General features: G+C 41.7%; 1 protein-coding gene across 1 annotated transcript; it reads left to right on the top strand.

Moving 5' to 3' along the window:
* The first annotated feature begins 401 nt into the window (after positions 1-401).
* Positions 402-19,802, top strand: washc4 (WASH complex subunit 4). Its single transcript, XM_053886325.1, has 33 exons — positions 402-547; positions 1,223-1,362; positions 1,436-1,489; positions 3,291-3,356; positions 3,435-3,480; positions 3,559-3,626; positions 4,481-4,563; positions 5,117-5,159; positions 5,227-5,330; positions 5,891-6,011; positions 6,909-7,032; positions 7,198-7,325; positions 7,393-7,553; positions 7,621-7,747; positions 9,882-10,007; positions 10,121-10,228; positions 10,301-10,447; positions 10,523-10,602; positions 11,082-11,187; positions 11,772-11,888; positions 11,960-12,128; positions 12,237-12,391; positions 12,454-12,528; positions 12,599-12,703; positions 12,779-12,913; positions 13,141-13,249; positions 15,834-15,900; positions 15,977-16,063; positions 17,638-17,785; positions 18,350-18,446; positions 18,522-18,718; positions 18,788-18,884; positions 19,379-19,802. The coding sequence occupies exons 1-33, from the start codon at positions 487-489 to the stop codon at positions 19,414-19,416; spliced, it is 3,489 nt and encodes a 1,162-aa protein (XP_053742300.1). The 5' UTR covers positions 402-486; the 3' UTR covers positions 19,417-19,802.
* Positions 19,803-20,803: the final 1,001 nt, after the last annotated feature.

The following is a 20,803-nucleotide window of genomic DNA, read 5'->3' as shown; positions in this document are numbered from 1 at the left end:
CCACTTATTTATTTATTTTTTTTTGCTTTGGCAAAAGGTCATATACTCCCAGTCCATTCCCTTTCCCAGCTCCCAAGTTCTGTGTTTATGTATCACTAAGAACAACAACAATACTACTACTACTCCTACTACTACTACTACTACTACTACTACTACTACTAATAATAATAATAATAATAATAATAATAATAATAATAAGAATGATAATAACAACAACAATAATAATAATAACGACAACAACCATAATATTTGTTTATTGGTGTTGTTATTATTATTATTATTATTATTATTATTATTATTTGTCCTCATTTCTTTTCACTTTAACATCATCGGAGATCTTTCAGAAGCTGCAGTTGTAACTTCAGTAAACTTCCATTTACTACATTTCCCATGAGCTCTAGCGAAGTCACAGCATCATGAGACCCATCATGGGACTGAGCTTCTAAATCGCTAATAACTGTTCTGTGCGCCTCTGCCACTGTCATTATGGCTGCTGAAACAATCGCACCTGACTGGGAGTTTGACCGATTTGATGACGGATCCCAGAGTGAGTAATAGTTTGTGTTTGGCCGGTCTTTGCGGTGCTATACTCCAGGAAGTGGTCTGTTGCTGTAGCTACCCTTGCTAGCATGTTGCTAATCTTGCAGGTTCACAGTAAACACTGATGCCGAACTGCTGTTGACGCTAATATCTGTCTGGTATACAGTATGGACCGTTCTGCAATAAAAGTTATACTAATCTATGACATGAAATGGTCGGTCTGCCGGCTTCTCAGTATATAAGAAAACAGTTAGTGTAGTTCATCAATACGACACACCTCACTTTCTACACACGACACTACAGATATCTACTTGCGAGACGATCAGATTCAGTGTCTAACCAACTCATGATAAGGTGTTTCACTTTCTTCACGTCATGGGGCTGTTTTCACCACAGTGTGAAAACAGCAACGATCTCTTCTGCACATGATGCGATGGTGTTAAAGTGTCTCTCCTCCTAGTTGTTGTTGTGTTACTGCAGATTGCTTAAACCCCTTTGTACTCTCTCATCCAGTCAGAGAGGACAGAACCGTTTTCCAGTGTGGTTAATGCTTGTTTTGAATGTGAAATCAGCTTTTTACTATGAGCTGACTGAAATTATTTCTGTTATTACTGTTTTATAACTAGGCTTTAAGCTAACAGAACCGTTCACTTGAGGTGCATAAAATATTTTGATCCGACAGAGATACATACAGAAGTTCAACTGAAGAACTACAGCAAGTTTCTGGAGGAGTACACTTCTCAACTACGAGGCATCCAGGAGGCTTTGGATGACTCCATCGGAGATGTGTGGGACTTCACTTTAGATCCAATCGCACTCAAGGTAAACGGTGCATGCTCTGTTATTCTGTTAAAATGACTGCATTAAGTCACTTTTTCATTCTTTTCTCTTCCAGCTTCTTCCATATGAACAGTGTTCATTACTGGAGTTAATTAAGACCGACAACAAGGTAGGCTTGTTGGATTGGTTGTGGAATAATTCAGTTCAAAATATGCAAGAGAACGTGTACAGGTCAGCACAATCCAGCAAGTTTCAAAATAGCACTTGATTGCAGCCCATCCGAAACAGTTGGATTTACCAAGGTTCCAAAACAAACAAGCGGGACTGCTTATGTTGCATTGTCCACTTTTCCTTGGACATTTAACAATTCTGTCCTGCCAGAGAAGGGTTTTATCGGGTTGCTTTTACCCTGACAGATTTGAATTTGGATAAAAAGGTGTATGTAATGTTGGATATACACCTCCTGTGTGCCACCACACGTTTGTTTACTCGTGAGAATGACTACCAAGAATCCAACAAGTTATAACCAAGGAATTTATTCCCTGACAGAGGAGTCTAATACATAAGCAGAATTCTGGGTCAGCAACTACACCTGACTTAGCCTTAGCAGTAGTCCGGTAGAGCAACAAAAAACTATCTGAGATCTTCACCCTTTATACACAAAAGTTTCTCCACGTGGGCTCCGTCCTTATCCCACTGGTCCTCAGTCGTTGACACCAGCGCTGGTCAGTGGCTGTAACCATGGCAACGATCACAAAGCATGCTCCCGTCCTCCGGACCCTGGTGGTTCTTATTGGGACCAGCTTCTAACAGCCCTGGAGGAGATGGTATTTTCCAGCCTCCTGTCTGCTCAGGCCTGGTCTTTGTACTCCACCTGTAATTTCTCTCTTTCTCACACACACTCAGCCACTCTCCCTCATTTCTCCATCCGTAAATAACTTCTTTAGTAGTAGCACATGCAATTCCAACAATATGAATATTGTATAATAAATGCACAATTCCCATTAGTAATATTACAGTAAAAAAAAAGCCTCCTACCTCAAACAAGTCATGCGCATCCTGCATTCTGGTCACATCTGTCTGACTTGGTAACATGGCACAGCTTGGACGTGCTGAAAAACCCCAATAGAAGACGACCACGGAAAGTCCAGTAGAATAATAAATGCTGTTCTTGGAGAGTGACGGTACTTGCCCTGTGGATGTGAAGGATAAGTTTTCAACTTATGACGAGACTAGTGGCGCAACCGACCACCACTGATCTGTACGAACCGCTCTCCACAGTTCGCACATGAATTGCTTTAGTGGTTTACACACAACACCGTGCAACAGTGGAAATACATTGACCATCGCCACCCATTTGAAGTAGCATCACTGTAGTTATAGTCCCAGCCCTAGTTGGGACGATAAGTTTTATGATTGTGATTACCTCACGCTAGCACCTATCAGTGTGAGGAATGACAAAAGGTGTTTTTGTCAGTGGTCTGTGGAATTTGGATGTGGGAAAGGGATGAACTGAGGTCCAAGTGTCAAAAGTGAAATTGAGTAGGAGAAAGTCATGAACCTTTGGTGATTGAGATGTCATTCTGAGTGAATAATAATAATAATGGTTAAAATAGATGTGTATTTTCAGTATGTACCTTTAAGTCTTGAGCCTTTCCTAAATAAGAATTTGAAGAACTGTACGGCATCATTTGGCCTTTTGGTTTTACAGTCCTGATAAGTGGTTTTCCTGTGGTTGACAGCAAGATGACGTTATCTGCGAGGTACATGTGACATTGAAAATAGTTTTGTAAATGTAGCAGAATACTGACCAAGTCAAGCACGTGTTAGGGATGGTGACAGGGTGAAGGTCATGATGTCGATGTGCTGATCATTGTTTCATTCTTTAAAAGCAGGTTGCTCAGTCTTGATAGCTTTAATGTTTATGTCTCCATGTGCTTGTTTCTATTAACTCTGTTTGAATGAAACAGGTGCTCAATAAGGTCGTCACAGTATATGCTGCACTGTGTTGTGAGGTGAAAAAACTCAAGTATGAGGTGAGCACAGTTGAGATCTGCCTCATTCCTCTGGTGAATAATTGTGTGTCTGTCAATGTAACCAATGCACATTTGCAGGCAGAAACCAAGTTCTACAATGGATTATTGTTCTATGGTGAAGGAGGTAGGTTTTGTTTTTTTTTTTTATTTTAAACCAGAGTTGTTATTTAGGTTTTTACAGCATTGTTCCTTCTTGTTTCAGTTTCAGAAATAAGCATTGTTGAAGGAGATTCCCAGATTCAAATGGGAAGATTTGTCTCCTTCCTTCAGGTAAGATGTCAATGACTCACACAGTCATTTTTTTTATGTTGAGGCTCCGGTTTATTTCAAAACATTCAATATTTTCTTGTCATGAAAAACTTTTTCAATTTTAATTTTAGATTTACTGAGTTTAGATTCTGTGAAGTGATGTGTTATTTTCACTGCAGGAAGACATTATCAGATACAGTCAATGAGATGGTGTTCAGTTTAAAACTTGAGGGGAAAAAAAACTGTTGCCTGTCTATGATTTGTTGTTATGAGGCTTAGTAGATGGATGACCTGGCTGGCTCCTGAAAAAAAGCAAATAAATCATATTGAATTGTGTTGGATGTTGGACCTTCACTGCATGAGACCTTGTTTCTGTGAGGGTTTGAATGATGTCATCTATCTGTGAGGTCACATGACACTAGTGTCTGTAATAGCCAGACAATGTCACGGATGGAATGTAAAATCCTGGATCTGGATCTCATAATTTTAATAATTAAATTAGTTTTTTGAAAAAATACACAATGGCCATATGTCTAAAGGTTTAATAGAGAAGGGTCACTGTGTGGTTGCAGAAGGTCTATTACAGTCTATTCATGTTGCCCTGTGCATAAAGTGAGCATCAGAAAATAACCAGAACATTTTCAATGTTTGAGATGCTTTTATGATATTCATTAATCCAAATGTATGAATGAAAATTTAAGTATTATATAAGTGCTTTTTGTTCTTGTCTGTCATTGAGAATTGAAAGCTTTACACATTCAAGATACACTAAAGAATTTCATTCAATACTTAAGTCAGATAAAACTGTATGGGATGACTTGGTAGAATTACAAAGTTGACATTGCTTGTTTTTGTTTTTGCTGTCCTTTCAATAGGAATTGTCCTGCTTTGTGTCAAGATGCTATGAAGTGGTGGCCAATATCATTCAGCAGCTGGCTGCCCTCTATAATAGCAACAAGTAAGAGTCAGTGTGAGAAGTAAAGTGCTGTTAACTCGTAATTCTTCAAGCAGTTTGGATAAGTTAGTGAAAGTGAAAACCTGGACTGTCGCTAGGTGCACAGAAAACAATATGGCAGATGGAACAGCTCATGATGATTGATTTTTGGAAAAACCTTTTGTTACAGATGAATTGAAAACTTTCCCTCTCTTTACTATAATGATAGAATTCAGACTGGTCAGAATTAAAGTTGGTATGAGGGACTGCATACAAGAATGTGATACTTTGCCAATGTTATCCAAGTTATGAAGTGATGAGATTTTGTACATTGGAAATGACAAAATTACATTTTTTTAGGCCTGTGCACTTAATGGAAGACGGAGAATGAAGTTGTTAAATAGCAGTATTAGTTATACCATTAATGTAAATGCATGTAATGAAATATTGTTAGATGGCAAACAAAACACAAGCATTTATTCCATCATGAGTTTTGTTCCTTCAGTTTTTGATCATTTTCAATGATAAACAATAAAACATTGACTTATTATTTTTTTCTTTTGCTTTTGTAACCTAGAGGCGCCACAAAAATCATAGAATCATCAAGTGTTCATTTCCAGGTGAGTTTTCAACGCAGATGGTTTCTTTGTTATTGATTTTTAGCATTGAGTTTTTCTCATGTTGCAGATTGTGTATGAGCACCTCGGTGAGTTGTTGGTGGTTCTGCTCACGCTGGATGAGATCATGGAGAATCACAGCACGCTGAAAGATCATTGGCAGATGTATAAGAGGTGAACTGTTTAAAATGTTATATTCTTTTTTTTCTCCTTATATTTCATGCTTCTGTTGGTGCCTAAGTGGCCGGAAGGCGTAGGTTGAGAGAGGCTGTACATGGGGTTCCTGAGGTGTGACTCGGCTGGCAGACCTAATCAAGTCTGCAGACTTCCTCATCTGAACAGGATGCAGTTTTTTGCAGATGAAGATAGTCACCTAACGGAAACTATTCATCTGGGGTGGAGTGATTAAGTGAATGTTTGGCACTTGGAGAGGTCTTGCGAACAAACTACTCTTCATCCTGAGTTTGGGGAAAAAAGCATTGCACGTTGGAGTAATGTGTGTGTTTTTTCTGCGCTCAGCGCAGGCTGTCACTGACATAACGTCATCTTAGATACCTCCTCCAGAGTGTGTCTTGGTTCCAAAACATTTCAGGAACCAAGTCCATTAAGCTGGTGTTTTCGTGTTGCCTCTAATCGTGATTACATTTACATCACAACATACTCAGCCTACTGGTTTATATCATTGAGCTTAGAAATGCATCATGATTTTCTCTACCTCCACTTCTCTGTTCCAGGCTGTTGAAGTCTGTGCAACATAATCCTGGGAAGTTTTCAATTCCTGAAGACAAACTAAAACCGTTTGAGAAGCTCCTGCTCAGGCTTGAGGGGCAACTGTTGGATGGTACGATCCTGCAGGTGAACTCACTTCTTATATTGTCTTTTTTTTTGCAGCATGCCACCACTGTCATCCATGTGAGTCAGTAGTAGCAAAGTTGCAGTTGCTACGACAATGTGTATTGATTTGCAATGTCACACTGTGCAAAGTGATTCTGGCAATCGTCTACTTGTGTACTTGGGACCTTGGCTACTTGGTAGCTACTTCAAAGCATTTAGACATGCCAAACATATGAATCTTTTTTTTCTTTTTATACCATTTCAATCACTTAAAAGTTAATGCCAAAGAGATCACCTAGTTTGCAGCATCAAAAAAAAACTTGCAGTCAAAACACGGTTTACATTTCTGGTGACCTTCATCTTGCAGGTCAAGGTGGCATCCCTAACCTCTCAATGGTCCACTAAATAAGCATTTTTCAACTAGTCAGTGATTCTGTGTGAGAAAGGGTGAATCTCATCATAGAATGTAGAGCTGCACAATTATGGCCCTGATGTTTAGCACATTTATTTTGATCAGTACTGTTGTCAAGATTATTAGTCACTATTTTCATGATGTGTGGGAAAATATCAAAAAATGAAAGAGCGAGCAGGATTCAATGTAAGACTAAACTTGAAATATGAATAAATGATTATTAATATTGATAAATAAAACTGCCCAAGAATTTTACAGCTACTACTGAGTCACAGAGTGAACTGAACTTTGGCTGTTTCCCATCTCTATTAAAAAACGTATCCACTTGGCGACAGTTTCAGAGGTGTTGCCCGTTTTAAACAGTATTGTCTTATCAACTCTCAAATGCACTGCTAAGCAGAATAGTAATTTCCTGTGAGTCCTTACATGTCTCAGCTCACTACTTGTATTTGACAGTCTCCAAAAACAATGACTAACTGCACAACATCTCTCCTCTACTGCTTCAGACCTGTGTGGAGCAAAGATTCGATGAAACAGCAGAAGGAGTTGCAGTTGCTAAAAACAGTGCCTTTGCTGAGGAATTTGCACTCAACATTCGCACAATATTCTCCAACGTGGAGTCAAAGATTGGTATGTTTTTCTTTCTTATTTTTGAACAAGATATATTTCCCTTCTTAAATTTAGTGGGTGCAGCTGCGCTATATAGTTCGGAATTTACGATATTTTTAATTTTTTTGTATATTACCCGGTTTATTCTGTTGCAAGAAAAGTCACTCATCCTAGTACAATCTTCAGGTGAACCCTCAGAGGTCGACCAGCGGGATAAGTACGCCAGCGTCTGTGGCCTCTTTGTGCTACACTTTCATATATTCAGGAGCATTGACAAGAAGTTCTACAAAGCTCTGCTGGACATTTGTAAAAAGGTAGGTTTGATTCAGACGATTAATTGATACTTTGTCTAATTCAGTTCTATGCTTCTCTTTTGTCCAGGTTCCAGCCGTGACTCTCACTGCCAATATCATCTGGTTTCCTGACACATTCCTCGTTGCGAAGGTTCCAGCTGGAGCCAAACTGATGGACAAGAAAAGTCTTCAGGCCATCAGAGCCCACAGAGACACCTACCTGCAGCAGCGAGCTCAAACATTAACAAAGTTGGTAGAATTGCTATCCGTCTTTTTTTCGAGTAGGAATAAGGTCTTATTGTGTGGTTGTCTCCAGGGATGTTCAGTCGTACTATGTGTTCGTCACTTCCTGGATGATGAAGATGGAGGCCATTTTATCAAAGGAACCAAAAAGTGACAAACTGGCCGAAGATCTCAATATCAGGTGTACTGTGTTCGTTCAGGTAGGGTAATATAAGTCTGAATTTTTGAGTTTATTTTCAGAGGTGTTCCATTTTTACTTGTGTGTGAAAGTAGAAGTTCTTATTATCAAGAAACGGGTCTATTAGGTTTGGTGGGTAGCCAGAGTTCAATGAACAGATGTGTAATTTTGAGGCATTTTTCATCTCTGAGATGAAACTTCACGATGGTAAATAATTTACCTCTTGTTACAGTATAGCTCTTTGTGTTTTTTGTTACATCTATATTTCCTATGACAGAAAAAAAGTCACCTTTTTTGTTGAAAAGTCCAGAATGACAATACGAAACATTGCTGTCTGGTGTTTTCGTACAAGTTAGAGGAGTCAGCCAGCGTGCAGGGGTCAGTGAAAGTTCCCCACTCACCAGATAAGTTCCTGTTTGGCTGTCAACAGTCATTAGAAACCAGATTGTACTGAGATTGTTTTAACATGCTGGTACTGTAATTTCAACTCGACTAACTGCTGCATTGTGGGTTGACTTGACTACCGAGCACATTGTTTTTCATACTGAGACTTTGACCTTTCAGCTCCCTGAAGGTTGAGAGGGAGCGGAGAGTATGTTTTTGCTCAAGCTGGGTGGAGATGAAGCAGGTTATGCAGGAGTTAAAATTCTTATGCTTGGTAGATGAAATGACTGAATCAAACAGCTTGGCTCGGCCCATTGTAATGACCATGACCTTTTTAGGTAGATCGAGGTATATTTCAGATGTTTATTGGATCACACACAAAGAGTTTTTTACCCTCTTCTTGGCTGGGACTGCTCTAGACAGATTTACATATGTTCATTCTACATTCTAAGAATATGCTGCTTAAGCTGGATGGAGACAGAGTTGCATTCCTTCCAACTCCTACGTTTGGCAGTAAATCAGTTGTCAAGGCCACAGCAGAAGTTTTTCCTCAAAGGCTGTGGTCGATTGGCTACTGTTAAGCCTTAGGAAGTTATCTGTGACTAATGACCTTCTTTGAAAAAAGAGACATTTCTTTCACAGAAGCCTCTCATGTGACTGTCTGTCGAATTGTTGTTACCGTGAGGCATGTTTGCACATTCAGGTTACTATGCTAGTGCTCGAGTGTTCTGGAAATTTTTCAATGAAGAACGTTAAATCTGACTGGTCTCCAAACCAAGCAGCGCGGGGTGTTCGCAGAATAGCACAAAGAATGCAGGTAGAATAGAAGACAAAGAGCACCTTCTTGCCATCCACTTTATACACATTCACCTCCGTCACAGTTCAAAGTATCACATACCCCACTGCCCTCAATTGGAAGACGTAAATGGTCAGAAGGTACTTGGGAAACTGGTCAGAGAAAATTGAATTAGTTCATGAATATATGTGAAGACCAAAAACTTCAAGAAGAACCATCGCACTGAATACTATTTTTTCCGCATCCCGTTTCACAACACATTGCTACACATAAATATGAGCCAAGTCTTGGTCAAAGTCTTTCCCAGTTCGTGACCATTACATTCACATGTTCCACACAGTAATTTTCCACCTCACTAGCCGTGTACTCAAGCGTCCTAAGAGCATGTGCCTTTCTCTCTTCTTTCTTTGGGAGGGCATTACAGTGACGTCTACATCACATCTATTAGGCGGTTACAGTGGAATGGTGTGGAGGCCTGAAACAGCTCAGTTTTTACGGTGCACTTCTTTGAAACCAGGCCACGAAAAATATCAGACAGGACAAACACTATGTGTGGATGTAGCTTCAGTTAATTCATTCATCCATTCAGCGATGAAAACCCAAGAACACAGAAAGCTTCCTTGGACTTTCCGGACAAGTCACATGTCTGACTGTCTATCAAGATATGACGAGACTCCGGAGTATTCTGTCAACTTTTTTTGCATTTTCTGACAAGTTTGGGCTTATTGTTTATTTCATTTCCTGAAGGAATGTCCATCAAACCGCTGGATCCTCGGATTAGATCTTCCATGTTAGGTTGTGCACCATGTCTGTCACACCAAGTCATTTTCTGCAGATGTTGCAACAGCTTAGGGCCAAGTAAGACGTGTGAAAACTGATGTTAAACCACAAAGTGGTCCATAGTCTAAATGGATTTGAGCTAAATAAATTACTTGGCTTTATAAACAGCCCCTCTTTGATTTGTCCCCCTTCACAGGGCATTCTGTACGCCTACAGTATCAGCACCATCATCAAGACCACCATGAACATGTACATGTCGATGCAGAAGCCCATGACTAAGACGTCTGTCAAAGCTTTGTGTCGACTTGTCGAACTGTTGAAGGTACAGTAGCTTGGCGATCTGTTGTGTGTTTTAAGGATGTGAAGAAGCCATGGTATATGGCTTTAAGACCCTGTAATCTGTATACTAGAATTCAAATGTGACTTCCTCCTCAGGCTGTGGAGCACACCTTCCACAGGAGGTCCATGGTTGTAGCCGATTCTGTCTCGCACATCAGCCAGCAGCTTCAGTCACAAGCTCTCAATGCCATTGGCATGGCAAAGGTTGGTTGTAAGAGCAAGATACATCAAGATCATCATTGTGTTTGGGCTTGTTTGACACTGCTCTCTCTGCAGAAAAGAGTGGTGTCTGACAAAAAGTACAGCGAGCAGCGGCTGGATGTTCTGTCCTCGTTGGTCTTGGCAGAAAACGCTCTCAGTGGACCGAGCACGAAAGAGCGTCGTCTAGTGGTGGCACTGGCCCTCTGTGTCGGCACTCAACTGGTATACAGCCAGCAGCCAGTGTTGAGAACTTGCTAGCTTGCTTTTGTTTGACTGAAGTCTGTTAATGTCTTACAGAAAACCTTCAAAGATGAGGAGCTGCTCCCTCTCCAGCTCGTGCTCAAGAAGCTTGACCTCATCAGTGAGCTCAGTGAGCGGTGAGTTTTATTGTAACAGTGTATTAAGCTCTTGTAACAAAACATACATGTGAGGAAGTGGTTTCCATTGCGCTGTTTTTGTGAGTCAAAGGCAGCAGAATCAACAAGCTGGGCTGCCTTAGTCAACACACAGACCCCACATGTACCTGAGGGACATGAACACCTCATAAGAAGAAACAAGAAAGCAAAGGGGGGGGGGGGTTGGTAGTAAAAGTATGAGCTTTCAGTCATGAGTGGTGAATAAATATCACTCAACTATCAGCAATCTCTTCACTTGTTGGGTAGCACATGGCAAGTTTAGTTTCCTGTCACTTTTTCATATATAAGTTGCACATGAGGTAAGTCATAGTACGAGTGAAACTTTTTTTTTGTTTTTAAAGAAATTGCAGCTTATAGTCTGGAAAATACGGTACATGCATTTCCTCACCAACAACAGAAGCCTCCCTGATTATTGTTTTTTTTTCTATTCTACCTTTCAGGGTCAAACTTGAGTGCGACTGTAGTTTCCTGTACTGGCATCGAGCTGTGTTTCCAATCTACCTTGACGACGTATACGATAATGCTGTTGATGCAGCTCGCTTACATGTGAGTCAAATAAACACTCACTCTTGTCATTGAGAGGTGTTTTCTGGTCTCTTGCTGTGTACTGTCGGTGATAAGAACCATTTATTGTGCATCTGCATCAGGGATCTGAAACAAGTAAGAGTCATTTATTACTAAAGAATGAAAGGAAATGAAGTGGTTAAATAAGGAGTACATTTTATGTTTCAGATTTTGTTCCTGTTTCTTTTACTTCACTGATATGGAAAAGCTTTTCACTATATTGCTGTGTTATACATGTAATTGGCACGATTTCTAAGAAATAAAAATCAAACAGAAGTTAAGGCTCTTTTTGCCCACTGGGCCAGATCACCATCAAACACTTAGGTTCTTCTAATGTACGATTTTATACTTCTTTAAAGTTCTTTTACTTCACTTGTCCTGGTTTAACCACAGAGGTTGACCTTTTTTTTATCGATATTTATGGCTCAGTAGCTTTTGCCGATACATCTCTGTTGATTTCATTTATGAACATGGTTTTTAATATCAATCTGTGCCTTTTGAAATGTTTACTTTTTGCATAACATTCTAGTCTCTCAGTTGTCAATTTCATGACTTGTTCGACCCAGTACATGTTTAGTGCTCTTCGAGATGGCGTGACCTGCATGATGCACACCAAACACCTGGAGTCATGTGACCAGCTTCTAGAGAGCTACGACAAGGAGATCATGGACGTTTTCAATGAGGTGAGAAAACTGGTACTTCTCTTAACTGTCTATAATCCCGGAACTTAAGTTATACTCCTCCATCCTCCCAGCACCTCCTGGATAAACTGTGTAAAGAGATAGAGAAAGACCTGCGTCTCTCCGTCCACACTCACCTGAAGCTGGACGACAGGAACCCTTTCAAAGTGGGCATGAAGGACCTGGCACACTTCTTCTCCTTGAAGCCAATTAGATTCTTCAACCGGTTCATTCACATCAAAGGTTCAAACACACTTCTTCATCACAAAAATGAGCCTGTGCTCATCCGTTTTCATTACGTGCCAGAAGCTCATGCAACGGTGATCATAAAATAACATTTGTTCTCTCCAGCGTATGTGACCCACTATCTGGATAAAACCTTCTACAACCTGACCACGGTGGCGCTGCACGACTGGGCCACCTACAGCGAGATGAGAAACCTGGCTACCCAGCGCTATGGGCTCACCATGACTGAAGCTCATCTGCCAAGCCAAACTCTGGAGCAGGTACAGAGACTTCCAACACGGCTTTGAGGCAAAGGCGAAAAGGGGACTGATTTTCTCAACAGGGTTTGGACGTTTTGGAAATCATGAGGAACATCCACGTGTTTGTCTCTCGCTACCTTTACAACCTTAACAATCAGGTACTTCGCCTTTTGCTGTCTGAACCAGTGTTGAGGTTCCTGTTGAAATGTCAGCAATGTTTTCTTGCAGATATTCATAGAGAAGGCAAGTAACAACAAGCACTTAAACACCATCAACATTCGACACATCGCCAACTCCATCCGCACCCACGGCACTGGCATCATGAACACCACGGTCAGTCCCCATGGACAAAGGCTACTCGCTGTTTGACCCACTCAGCCTCATTTTTTTTTCCCATGCCATCACTAGGTGAATTTCACTTACCAGTTTCTGCGTAAAAAGTTCTACATCTTCAGCCAGTTCATGTACGACGAGCACATCAAGTCCAGACTCATCAAGGACATCCGCTTCTTCCGGGAGACAAAAGACCAGTCCGATCAGAAGGTGAGAGGGATGGTCCCAAGGGAAGTAGATTTTTATGGACTTAAATATTTACTATTCAGTTGGCAGCATGCAGGTTCAGGTTTTAAACGTCTGTCTGTAAATAACAAAAACTATTAAAACAAGAAAGTCATTCTCTGGGTATTGAGAAACCTTGAAACAATTTCTGCCTTTCATACCGCGCCAAAAATCCATCCATAAACAAAAGAAGCCTCCTGTTTTTCTTACAGTATCCATTTGATCGAGCAGAAAAGTTCAACAGGGGGATCAGGAAGCTGGGAATCACTCCGGATGGGCAGAGTTACCTGGACCAGTTCCGTCAGCTCATCAGCCAGATCGGTATTTAACCATTTACTATGTATCATGTGCAAATCTTTCATGAGTTTTTCCATGAAAAACATAGTTTCAAGGTTTTGTTGACTATGTGCGGTTTTGTCCTTAAAAAGAGTTCATGTTTCTGAAGGCATGGCGCCTCTCATTGAAGTTGTGGCTGTGTGCTACGATCGTTTACATGGAGTGGAAACCCTGCTTTCTTTTCTTTCTTTCTTTGTGACTCAAAACAAATCATAATGTACACGCCCACAATTACGGAAACAGTAATGACCACTTATGTTGGAGTTTTGGCATGCAGCAAACTGAGGTGGGAGACTTGACATTGGGTGCTAAGCCATCGCATTTCAGTCTCAACTGGTGCATTTTTTTTTCCCTCATATGAACCCAATTTCAAAATCAGTATTTTTGCTGTCATGTTTTCTTTTTTAATTTCCTTTATTGTTAAGATAATTTCAAAATTTCAAACTATGTATTACAAAGGCCATATAATCTCATCTAATCTAATTGATTCCAGTGCATGAGCGACCCCGTTTAGCATATGATATGTGCTTTTTCTGTTGGTGGGAGAAATATGAAACCAGTCACAGTGCATTAAAAAGCTGTGTTTATTAACTTCACAGTTGAGTGCGTTGTGAGGGGGGTGGTCGCTCTCTGTGCCAACACCAAAAGTCGTTTTGTCCCCACTTCCAATAACAAAAAAAGTACCCTAGAGCTGAAAACATGTAACAGCTTAAAAATATTTGGTCTTTGTATTCGAATTTACTACTAAATATTTTGAACAGAAGTGCAAAATGCACAGGTGTTAAGCACTGAAGTATGGAGGAAATGTTGCGTCCTATATTTGTATAACATTAAAATAAAATGTTGCCACTTTTATATGAGAAATGTATTGCATCGTTTCAATCTCCAAAATAAATGCTGGCGAAGGGGTCATCACAATCGAGGCCAGCATGGCGTCACTGGGCATGTGGGAGTCAAACTAACTATTTCATTTACAGTCATCAGTCTCTACAGTATCCTACAGTATCTCTTCATTAGAGTGTACTTGGTGACCGTCGTCTCCTGGCATTTTTACGGACCCGGTTCTCTTTTACGAAATGTATGTGTTGTTATGAGAGTTGATCAAAGGCAAGGAAAATCATAGCCGCACCAGTGTTCACGCTGATGTGGTAGTGTTGAGGTCAGAAGCAGAGCGTAAACCAGACGCACTGGATCCACATTCTTTCAAGGAGGAATAGGTGATTGGTGGCCCATTCCCCTGCTAAGGTCCATCACCAAGGCTGGACACACAATGTTGACCTCACCTCTTAATCCCAAGACACTTATAAACCGCACACACACATTCCTTTGCTGTGAACCACTCATCCACTCCCTCTTTGTTTTGTGGCCCACCATGTGAAACATACCTCTCAGTGTTGGTCACGTGGCTTTGGAAGTAGTAGAATAGGAAGTAGAAATAAAAGCAGCTACAGGACGATCATCCCCCAAGTTTAATATTTATTGAGCGGTTGGAAAAAAAAGTATGTGGAACTCACTGCCAGCTTTATTGCATCAAAACAAGGTGTTTGAAGTTCACTGTTGACAGAAAAGTGGAGTGGAATAATAGCATGTCTTCTCCCTCCCACCAACACAGCCCTGTATGCTGAAGAAGCCTGGAAGCTATAACTGTGATGCTGGATCGCTGTGAATGGCTCTTTGACTTAAAAACTTTGTGGCCCTTCCAGATTTCCTTGTGATCAGAGGAGGAGCACTGGAGTCTGAGCATTTTTGCAAAGGGGCTTTTGCCCCCTAGTGTTGCACCTTTGAGCCTCAGGCTCGGTCCTTTCTTTTTAACCAGTGAATACATAACCAGATATCTAAGTGATCAATAATAGTCTGGTAAGATTTATAGCTTTCATGAAATCAGCACAGCTCTTCCCTTCTTGCAGTTTCCCTCATGATAAAAGCCGCGGAGCAGCAGGATCACATCAATATCAGATGTTCATCAGCCTAATAGTGGTGAAAACACATGAATTATCAACCACCAGAATGTATAGCAAAGACTGGTGTTGTGCCCAAAAGTGATTCCTGCACTCTATGTATGTCAATTCTATAGGAAATGCAGAGGTCTGGTGGTTATGCACATGAGATAAAATGATTTCGAGGAGTTAACACAAATATTGTGAATCAAAAGTGAAGCTTAACGTTGCATCACAGGTTTACAGCAGCGTATTTTGGCTTGTATTGATGTTTGTTTGTTTTTCTTTACCTTTGTGCACAGCTTTTCAAATATCTGAAACATAGACACAAGTTTATAAGCTGGTCCGTTTCGGCAAACAGTCTCATTCATTGTGCTTTACTTAAAACTTAAAACATAAAAATGCTGTGGATTTTATCGCCTAGTATAATGGAGCTTTGTGTGCACTTCTCCACATCACTTTTTGGGAGGGGTCACATTTGGCACGACAGCTCCCTCTAGTACCCACCGGGATCCAAAATCATTTGAGAAGTCTTTGAAATGATCAGAGAAAATAGAGCGTTTCGAATGTAAATAGGCAGAAACAGAACCGGGCTACGAGGTCCTCTCACCTGAATGATGTTTCTCCCCCAGGTAACGCTATGGGTTATGTGCGTATGATCCGCTCTGGAGGCCTCCACTGTTGCAGCAGCGCCATCAGGTGAGTGAAAACATTGGACCGCCAACTGAATGTAACGCAGCACAAAAGTTCCTGATTTTACAAGCTGCATCCTCAGATTTGTGCCCGACCTGGAGGACATTGTGAACTTTGAAGAGCTGGTGAAAGAGGAGGGGCTGTCAGAGGAGACGCGGAGAGCTGCAAGGTAGCCCCACTCATCACTTCCTCATCTGTGAGCCGGGGAGAAACGTCCTGCTACAGCTCTCACCCTCTTTCCACACACACTCTTCGTTATATTTGTTTCTGATTTAGCATGAACAGAGACGTTTCTGTCCATTTTAAGTCATTGTTCAGTCGGGACAGCAGCTGGTTTGTTTCCTATCACTTGGCTTAACTGCCTTTTCCGGACCTGGGCAAAGTGCAGCCTGGGGTCCATATGTGGCCTGATGCCTGTATGTTTGACATCAGACGTAAATTATAACTAATATGTCTGTATTTTGCTGCCTTTTCTTTGTTCTCTCTTTTAGTCACCACCATCACCTCAGCAGTAAATATAGCATGTTCTTGTTTTAAGACAAAAAATTTCAAAGTTTTTTTCATGTTCCTCAAAATATATTCAAGTAATACTGAAAATATAGTTTGAAATACATTTTCATCTTGAATGTCTTGTCCATAGTTGAATATTCCAATTAAATGGATATAAAATGAAATATTTCAAATGGTTTCATGGCATATTTACACTTCTTACGTTTCATCTTCTTAGGTTCATTTTGTCCTTGTTACGATGTATATATTTCTTTGATGATAGTCCCTCACAACCGTAACAGTTTCTCTTGTGGCCCTTTAGGCCTCAAACGAGATCATTCACCACAATCTGGGCTGGTCCCAGTATCCTATAATACAAAGTGTTGCGCGTGCTGAAGACGCAGGGTGAAGATTAGCCAGTAGCAAGAGAAATAATTTGCAACCCATAACTGTGACGGCATGCATCACAAGACTTGGGTCACCGTGACCTGGGGCAGGGTCAAACTGGAGTGGGGAACTCTCAAAAAGACCTCAGTTTGGCTGGTGCTTATCACTACACTCTACAAGGCCATTACTCACCAGTCACAACAGGCTCCTTTGTTCGATGAGAATAACACAGATCACAGACTGTAATGCTGTTATGGCTGAGAACCTCAGCATCTGTTATGGAGCAGTTTTCTTCCCGACTGTCTGGCTGTCCAGGTGGAGTTTGGTCCAAGGTTAAAGGTGGGTTTGCTTGTGTTCCCACCTCAGATTGTTGAGCCTCGCTGACTTTGTCCTGAGACCTAATCCATTGTGTGAAAACCCCCACAGTCACTGTGGGGACACATGGACAAAGGTCAGAAGGATATATGGATGTTAGAGCGTCTGCAAATGTGTGTGTCAGACTTGACTCCCTTGGCTCCTGCGGGTTCTATGAAAAGGCCTGGAGATTTTGGAAGACAGTGGATCACTTGTACACTATTGTTCACAAAATACTGTTTTTGTCGGGATTTGTCTTGAGATGTTTTATTGAAAATAAAGAACCAAGCAGTCACATGTTGTATGTAAAGATCTGTGCTCGCATCCAGCGCAATTATATTATGACCAAATTTAAAAATGTTTTAGAGTCAAAGCTCATCCAGAGAGCTTGAAGTCAGTTTTCTAGCATTCGGTGGGGAACCACAAGGATAATAAGTCTCTCTTTTCTGTCACTCTTTGCTCCTCCACTGTTTTCCTCTGATCTAATCTAAACTTAATCGTGATCATCCACAGTGTCCTGGACTTGGTGTTGGAGGATCTGACCAGCAACTCTGCCGAGGGCACCGAGTACTTCAAGATGCTGGTGGCTGTGTTTGCGCCTGAGTTTCGCAGTGTGAAGAACATGCACCTGAGGAACTTCTACATGATAGTTCCCCCTCTGGTGAGTGGGCCAGGGAGGCTTCTCTTTTCTTTAGAAAACTCCCCATGTTCAACAGATTCACTGTAGTTATTGTTAGAAACACAAGCAACACACAAAGGCGGTGCCTTTGTTTCTGGACAACCAAGAGACTATCAAGTCCAGTATTTACTCCCTGACAGAGGAGTGTAAAGGCGCTTTCACACTGTGTGCTCTGTCTCAAGACAGAAGTCCGAGACGTGAACACAAGCGATTCGGGTTTTGTCCCTTGTCTCGGGAGACTCTCCAAAAGCAACTTTGCAAACTCCCTGAACTCGTGGAGGAGCACAGCGGGTGTTTGATAACTCACATCAGTCAAGACGCTCTGTATTACGCAGTTTGTTTTCGCTATTTCCTTGTAAAATAAACATGACAACGCTCTTTCATGTTTAGTTTTGGCTGTCAAACGCCACATTCTGTTACAGCCATGGCAGAGGTTTTTTTGCCACCGAGTGGCCTGTGAAAATTAGGACACAGTCTCATGAAGCCTCATTGACTCCTTACTGCTGTTGTGCTTATCAAGAGTTGACTCACTTTTAACGCCCTCAGACGGTGAATTTTGTGGAGCACTCCATCAGCTGCAAAGAGAAGCTGAACAAGAAGAACAAAACTGGAGCAGCTTTCACCGACGACGGCTTCGCCATGGGTGAGTGGGGCAGGACGGAGGGTCGTTCTCGGTGGTGGGTCCGTGCTGGGTCTCACTCTGATGTTGTGTTCCAAGGCGTGGCCTACATCTTGAAGCTGCTGGATCAGTACCTGGAGTTCGACTCGCTGCACTGGTTCCAGGCGGTCAGAGACAAGTACAAGAAGGAGATGAGCACCATGATGAAGGAGCAGAACGTCCACTCCAGCGGCCAGGATGAGAAGCTGCTGCAGACCATGAACCTAACTCAGAAGAGGCTGGAGCTCTACCTGCAGGTCCTTGACTCAACCTTCACCTTTGAATTGGTCCCAAATGATCTGACCTGGATTGGTTTCTTCCCACAGGAGTTCGAGCTGCTGCACTTCTCCCTGAGCAGCGCCAGGATTTTCTTCAGAGCAGACAAAACTGCAGCAGAGGAGACGCTAGAGAAGAAGGATAAAGGTGAGCAGAGGCTATGCAAAGTGGGTGGGGTTGAAGGTAGACACAGATGTTGTCTGTGTCTGCCTTTCTTCACACCAGTCGCGGAATGAGGTGTGAAGGGTTGCTGGTGTGACATCAAAAACTGCCTCATTTCGTGTCGTCCACAGACTGAAATGTGTGTCTTCAAATGGCCTTGGTGCTTCTTCCGTGTGTGTGGTGTAGGCGTGCACAGCGCCAGTAGGCGGTCCGTGCAGTGCGCTGTGTGCTCTGTGCGTGTGAATGAGGAAAGGCACTTCAAATGCATTTCAGTGGCATCTTTTTGTTTTTTTTTTTGCCCAGATTGTGCTAAAATGCCCAGTTTATTCTTGTGTATTCCGATAAATTCCCATGAACAGTTTCCACTTTTTTTAATTCCTGGAATTTAGCAGCCCTAGTTACTCAAGCTATTTTGGGATGTTACTGCTTCTGTTCATCGCTTCGCCAGTTAACAGTATGTTTTCTTCTTTGTCCATCAGAGGGCGCAATAAAGCCAGTTTCAAGCGCCTCAGAATGAAGGCTTTTCACCAGGCGCACGCGGGAGCAGCGTTGGAGCGCATGAACGTGTTTTGTGTTCATCAAGAGGAGAATAAATGCGGATGTCAAGTGAGATTTAAGTTGCCCAAAAGTGTTTGCAGCCATTCCATCCTGGCTTTACCTCCGCTGCCTCTGTTCAACCATCCTCTTCTGTTCATCTGATTTGTCTTTTTAATGACCACGTTGCTGTGGCGACTCTGAAATGAACCCTGTCCTGTGAGGTCCCGTCATCGCGTCCCAGCCGAATCCATGTGTGCCTTTTATCTGTGTAAAACTGTGTCATTGATCATGTTAGTGCGTGACGATTAAACACTAAATGGTGTTTTAATTTAAAGATTTTTAGATTCATGTCCTAAAAACATTCCATTTGCTGTTGGTAGGATTTGTAATAAAATTTGCACTTTCATCAGTTCAGGTGTGTTTTTGTGCGTGCGAGATGTCTGAAACATGATGGAAGTTTCACAAAACCGAGTTTCAGTGGCCGCTAGATGGCGCTGTCTGTTACAAAAGCTTTGGATTTGAACAACCAGGTCAATGAGCCTTCACAGTATTTTTAATAGTGATGATAAATGAGGCGTCATAAAGGGTTCGACACAGTGACAAACTGTGTTGATACTGTCTCACTGAATACTGACACCTGCTGGACAAATCCCTACAGGCAACGGACTTGACAGACTTGATAGATTTGATGACCTACTGTACAGTCTATAATAATATCAAATAAGTCTTTGTATTCATTATTATTCCATATCTTTAAATTATGTGAAACTGTATCATAATGTGGAAAAATATTAATGATACACTGGAATGAATTTGAAGTGGACAAACTGGGTACAGATTGAAATAAATACATTATTCCGGTAGGAGAGCGAAATGCAGGACCCATCACTCATTTCTAAGCCAAGGGCGCCACCTACTGTGCTCTGATGAACAGTACACAGTCATGCGAATAAATCTAAGGTTGTTAAACAAAGCGTTGGTCTCTTGTTGAAAGGCTGGTCATTTCTCATGGACGCTCCAGCAGAAGTCAAGTCGGGCAGCTTCTAACTGTTGACACTCCTCTGTCACTCGCCCTCACGAGGTGTCCGAGGTCATCGGTTCATTTGGGGAGTGGAACTCTCCTGATAAGCCTTTACCAGTTGACCCACATCATCTGCTTGTTTCAACAGGCAGATGCGCCACTCCAAGTCTCACACTGATGGATCAGGCCATTTCTCAAAACAGAGCCATGAAAATGAAGAGTAAACCATGTTAAACCGATGGAAACATTCGGCAGTGATGATGAGAAGCCAACATTCCAGAGTCAAGAGGGACGAGAGCGAGCCAGAGTCCCAGGGCACTTGAGAGTGGGTGGATCATGCGCCTAG

The sequence above is a fragment of the Synchiropus splendidus genome, chromosome 14, assembly GCF_027744825.2.
Source record: "Synchiropus splendidus isolate RoL2022-P1 chromosome 14, RoL_Sspl_1.0, whole genome shotgun sequence".
Classification (NCBI taxonomy): Eukaryota; Metazoa; Chordata; class Actinopteri; order Syngnathiformes; family Callionymidae; genus Synchiropus; species Synchiropus splendidus.
Note: the sequence above shows the minus strand (reverse complement) of the source record. Positions and strands in the feature narration are given on the sequence as shown.